Raw genomic sequence first — 6000 nt, forward strand, 5'->3', positions numbered from 1 at the left:
TTTTTATGATGAGGTGTGCCACATAGAACTTTTGACTACTGTGGCGATGTGGCTCAAAGAAGAGACTACTGTCCATCTGGATCCCAAGGTCTCATCACACATGTGGCTCAAAGAAGAGACTACTGTCCATCTGGATCCCAAGGTCTCATCACACATTTGGTGTTAAGTAGATTGCTGCCTATGTGGTAGTTCATGGGTACAGAGTTTTCAAAGGGGATAACAATGCACTTTTTGGCATTGAGCTTGAGGCCATGGCTCTGACACCAGGCATCTGTCTCAGCAAGGCTCTTCTGTAGGAGGCCGACATCATTTTGGGACTTGACTACGGCTCCTAGTTTGTAGTCACCTGCGAACTTCATTAGCCAGAGACCCTCTGTGTTTGGTATCTACTTCTCTGAAGTACAGGCCAACAGGAGAGGTCCCAGGACTGAATCCTGTGGTACTCCAATTGTCACTTGTTTGAGGTCAGATTTGGAGTCTTCAACTTTTATAGTGTGGGTTCTGTCAGTGAGCCAGTTGGCAACCCATCTTGTAACGTAGGGATTTATACCTAGTTTAGCTATAATTCCAGAATGGGGGATGTGTCGAAAGCCTTGGTGAGGTCAAGATAGGCTGTGTGAACCACCTTACCCTCATCTACGGCTTTGGTGACTGCCTCTAAGAAGTCGATCAGGTTCAGGAGGCATGATGTGCCTTTCACAAACCCGAACTGGGTGGGATCCAGAGTTTGGAGGTTACCAATGTTTTTGTTTAGGAGTTCCATGACGATATATTCCATGGCCTTGCAAACCAGGCTTGTCAGGCTAATAGGACGATAGTTTCCGAGATCTTACATTGTAGAACGATTTACTTAAATGTTTTTAAACACAAGCAAAACAAATGCATCAGAAAGTCTCTAGCTCTTTCACTGGAAAACTTTTTTTTTTTTTTTTTTTTTTTTATTTACTTACTCTTTGTTGAGTGAAGGTGGGAATGATTACCCAACACGGACATAGCAGCTATTATTTTTTAAATAAAGATTTGTACACCAGGACAGCAGAAATGAAAAAACAATTTCCTGGAAACTATCGCCCCATAACCCTGACTAGCTTGGTCTGCAAAGCTATGGAAAGGATCATCATGGACCTCATAAATAAAGATATTGGGGACCTACAGACACTGGATCCTACCCAGTTCGGCTTTGTTAAGGGCAGATCCTGCCTCTTAAACCTGGTTGATTTCTTTGAAACAGTCACTAAGGCCACTGACGAGGGGAAGGTTGTCCACACAGCCTACCTGGACCTCGCAAAAGCCTTAGATACAATACCCCACTCGGGCATTATAGATAAGCTCACCAGCTTAAATATAAACCCCTATGTCACTAGATGGGTTGCTAACTGGCTCAAGGACAGAACCCACATGGTTAGAATTGCTGGAGCCATGTCAGACTCCAAACCAGTCACAAGTCGCGTCCCACAAGGTTCAGTCCTGGGACCTCTTGTTCGGTATATATTTCTCAGAGGTACAGGTCAACACGGAAGGACTGTGGCTGACCAAGTTTGCAGATGACTGCAAACTGGGCGCCATAATCAACACTCCAGCCGACACAAGCATCCTCCAAAAGGGCCTCATAGAAACAGACAACTGGTGCCAGAGCCATGGCCTCAAGCTAAACGCCAAAAAGTGTATAGTCATCCCCTTTGGCAAAAACAAAGTGCCCACAAATTACTACATAGGTGGTAATCCATTAAGTACAGAAGTAATTGGGGACCCAAGTTGATAGCAAGCTCTCATTTGACAACCAAGTGGCCAAAGTGGATAGAAAAACATTTTATATAGCCCACCTAATCATGAAGGGCTTCACATCTAGATCAGGGGAGGTCATCGTGCCTCTTAACTCATCCCTCATCAGGCCCATAACAGAGTACAATGCCCCTTTTGGAATGTACCTTACCAGACACCTGCAGCAACTGGAAAGACCCCAAAAGTAACTCACCAAAAGGATCAAAGGGCTCAAACAGATGCCATATGCTGCCCGGTTAAAGAAACTCCAGCTCTACTCAGTGGCATACCACCTGCTCAGAGGCGATCTGTGCCTGACGTATAAAGTCACGTCCAACCCGGAATTAATGGGCATGCTACACCTCAGAAAATCCAAATCCCATCGAGCTACGCGCTCGAGAGACTTGAACCTCAGCACTGAAATAAAAAGGACATGCTGGTGGGCCAGATTCATAACCCAGAGACTCCCTTCACTCTGGAATAAAATCCCAGTCCAGGTTAGGCAGAGTCCCTCATTGACTCTCTTTCAAGAGGAATCTTGATGAGTGGATGGGAGATCGTAGGTTTACCCCGGGTACCACTTCTGTGTCACTGTTAGAAAGAGGCACAGTATACTAACCTCGACAAAGGGCATAGCAAAATTATTTTAAAATGGGTGGCGAAAGCCAAACACTCTGGCTAGGCTTATAAAAGCCCTAGGGCAGATAGCCTAGTATGAACCTATGAATAAATACAGCCATCTCAACAGTTTAACCAACAATAGGAATTACATAAAAAGAGTAAATCATATAGGACCATATGAAGTTACTAGACTAATGGCCCTAGGGCCCTTACAAGCCAAGCCAAATTCCACCCTTATTTCCTCGATCAGCACCTAATGCCTGTGTACAAGAGTAATACAGGTGGAACCCGCAGAGTGAATTTACAGTTACTCATCCAGTTGTCCAGATTCCGTTTGAAGAAGGCCAATGAGGTGCTCTGTTTGACATGAAGAGTCTGCTCCAAAACAGAGAAAAATGATGCAAATCATGAGCACACAGCTTGCATGTACAAGAAGCGCTACAGTGCAGATCTCATTTCAAAATCACCGATGTGTATTCATAGATTAAGGTCCTCCATGACCTTTGACCTTAAAGGACCTAGACTAAACTTGAGTAACTCAGACAATATTAAGTGCCACACTAGAAAACTCTAAAAATATCATACATCAAATTAAAGTCTCAATAATTTGTCTATTCAAAAACAGTGACAAACTAACTCACAAAACTATCACCGGTGTTTCCATAATATAAAAAACATGGACATGAACGGTTACAGGGTTTAAAATGATAAAACAATTCGGTATGCTACTAAATACGTGTTTACATGGTTTGTTTGCCCCACATAGGTATCATGAAACACAAACCGCATAAAGATGGAGCACAACAATAAATTCCAATAGGAAATTTTCTTACACCATTAATATAGTCAATATTTTCCTTTTCAGTTTTAAACGAAAACGATTCCTTACACATGAAAAGATGCCACTGCTAAAAGTAACACTGTGTCTTAAACAGATTAATATCAACACTGTCTAGACAGCTGTGAGATGATTCTGAATTATCCTTAAACCCATAAGTAAGATTAACACAGTGAAGGAAACTTTACCTTCTTCACTGGTATCCATCTTTGATAGCAAAAAACTACAGCGCAAGTGAGGAAAAGTGCTACAGGATAAACACCACAATAAAAACAGAAGTACAAAGGACTTAAAAATAAAACACCAGACGTTTCTCCATATGTTACCGATCGAAACATTTAAACAATCCAAGAGATTTCTGATTAAAACACTATTTAACACTACGTCCGGTTTCGCAGTTCCATACAAATCCAATACAGTCGCACAAATCACGTCACTATTATTAATTCGTGTTCGAGACGCATATCATAGGCGTCGGACTTAAGACCTGTCATTTTAAACGTGGTATTTGTTTGTTTAACAAAACCATTTATGTATGATACGTATACCTCTGAATCTGCAAATATCGAAAATAAATACAAAAACTCTTCAAAAGAAGATACATCCAACAAAAAGCTGGGATGCTAATTAGCATAATATTAGAATACCGAGTAGCGCACGGCTCTTTCCTTTTTCAGTAGGGTTATGGTATACTGCAAAGAAACAAAGTTTAAAAGAACGAGAATGGCAGAATTGGTGCAAATATATAAATCTAAGACTTTTTGTAAAATCTGCATAAACCGTCACAAAGCCAAAGTTTTGCCTTTGAAAAAAATAAGACCTAAAAAGTAGAGTTCTTTAACCAGTGCGTAGGTCATATAGTCTGTAGTTTATTAAACAGCACCAAAAGCTACGGGTTTGTGTTCTTTAAGCCTTGCATCGGGGCTAATCCAATTTGAAAACAGGAGCTTGTTTCAAAAATGGAGGTTAAATCAAGCTTGTCGGCAGTTATGCTTCCAAAATAGGTATATTTAAGAGATGGTCAGTGATCAAGGTTATTCTTTATTTTTTTAGCTGTGAAAACGAGATACATGACACATGCTCTGCAATTTTAGGCCAGTTAATCATTTTTAACCCTATACAGACACTTATAATTTTGTATCTCTACACACCTTAATGTGATTAAAAAGTTTTGATAATAACATCACGACCAAGCCTCTGCACTTCTTGTGGGTCATAGATTGTTGTGTCTCAATAAAATATGCCTCGTTTGGGAAAATAGTACTTAATCTTACATCTTCAAAATATGGAAGACTGTATTTCATAATATAAACATAACTATAAACAACTGCAAAAGAGAAAGTCACATAACAGTTAAAGTGTGTTACTAATACAAAAGATCTTTTGATACATTAATATGATTATTATTTGCCATAGGTATCGCTTACAATTTTTTAACAGCGTTAAGTGTGATAGACACTTTTGTTACGGGACATGTATTTATTAATACTCTGAATGAGGAACGTTCCTAATAATCAGGTACACTTGAAAGATTTGCTTGAGGGATCAGAAATGGAAAGAAACATCTTGTGCGTCGATTCTGATAAAGCCCGGTACATGAATAATAGAAGAGCTTATAAAAATTGTTACATTTCTTTTTTCTTTCTCAGTTCAGCATCTGCGCCTTACATCTTATAGTTTATCTAATACCCATGCGACACATTAAAAAAAAATAGCGTAATAGTATAGAATGAAAAAGGTATTAATGAATATATCAAATCACGCAGCCGGAGTTACAGGGTAGAATACAAACATGAAATGGTTCCCATAACACTTGGCGCCGTGGCTTAGTTGGTTAAAGCGCCTGTCTAGTAAACAGGAGATCCTGGGTTCGAATCCCAGCGGTGCCTTATTTTTTTTCCGCCCCTCCCCCTTCTCATTTCCCCATCAACTTATTTTTTTTGCTTATTCAAAAATCATTTATTTATTTCATATTTCTTAATCAGGATGGTCCAACTGGGTAAAACCCTTTTTCAATGGAGGCCGGGAGAGAAAAATCTCCACAAAAAAAATAAACAACAGTAAGTCCCAGACCCAGACATTCATAAAGCAGCCCGTGCCCGCAAGGTCCTATCAGCACTAAATCGCTATCCATACAAAGACAACTGAATGGAACTGAAATAAGGCAGCAACCTGAGATAACGCAGGATAACCCTTAAAACAGTCCCACACATTCATAAAGCAGCCCGTGCCCGCAAGGTCCTATCAGCGCTAAATCGCTATCCATACAAAGACAACTGAATGGAACTGAAATAAGGCAGCAACCTGAGATAACACACAATAACCCTTAAAACAGTCCCAGACATTCATAATGCAGCCCATGCCCGCAAGGTCCTATAAGCGCTAAATCGCTATCCATACAAAGACAACTGAATGGAACTGAAATAATGCAGCAACCTGAGATAACACAGGATAACCCTTAAAACAGTCCCAGACATTCATAAAGCAGCCCGTGCCTGCAGGGTCCTATCAGCACTAAATCGCTATCCATACAAAGACAACTGAATGGAACTGAAATAAGGCAGCAACCTCCTGAGATAACACAGGATAACCCTTAAAACAGTCCCTGACATTCATAAAGCAGCCCGTGCCCGCAAGGTCCTATCAGCGCTAAATCGCTATCCATACAAAGACAACTGAATGGAACTGAAATAAGGCAGCAACCTGAGATAACATAGGATAACCCTTAAAACAGTCCCAGACATTCATAAAGCAGCCCGTGCCCACAGGGTCCTATCAGC

The 6000-nt window shown here is 40.6% G+C and overlaps 1 protein-coding gene and 1 non-coding gene across 2 annotated transcripts in view; one reads left to right on the forward strand and one right to left on the reverse strand.

Moving 5' to 3' along the window:
- Positions 1-3684, reverse strand: part of MARCHF6 (membrane associated ring-CH-type finger 6) — a 2699933-nt gene extending 2696249 nt beyond the window's left edge. The window contains exon 1 of the mRNA XM_044064887.1: positions 3409-3684. Within this exon, the coding sequence (XP_043920822.1) occupies positions 3409-3427 (19 nt within the window). The 5' untranslated portion in view covers positions 3428-3684. The remainder of the gene's footprint in view (positions 1-3408) is intronic.
- A 1351-nt stretch (positions 3685-5035) lies between these two features.
- On the forward strand, positions 5036-5109 carry TRNAT-AGU. Its single transcript has one exon. It is a non-coding gene; the product is annotated as a tRNA-Thr (tRNA).
- Positions 5110-6000: the final 891 nt, after the last annotated feature.

This window comes from Protopterus annectens, chromosome 3.part0 (genome assembly GCF_019279795.1).
Source record: "Protopterus annectens isolate FY-2018-M chromosome 3.part0, PAN1.0, whole genome shotgun sequence".
Classification (NCBI taxonomy): domain Eukaryota; kingdom Metazoa; phylum Chordata; order Ceratodontiformes; family Protopteridae; genus Protopterus; species Protopterus annectens.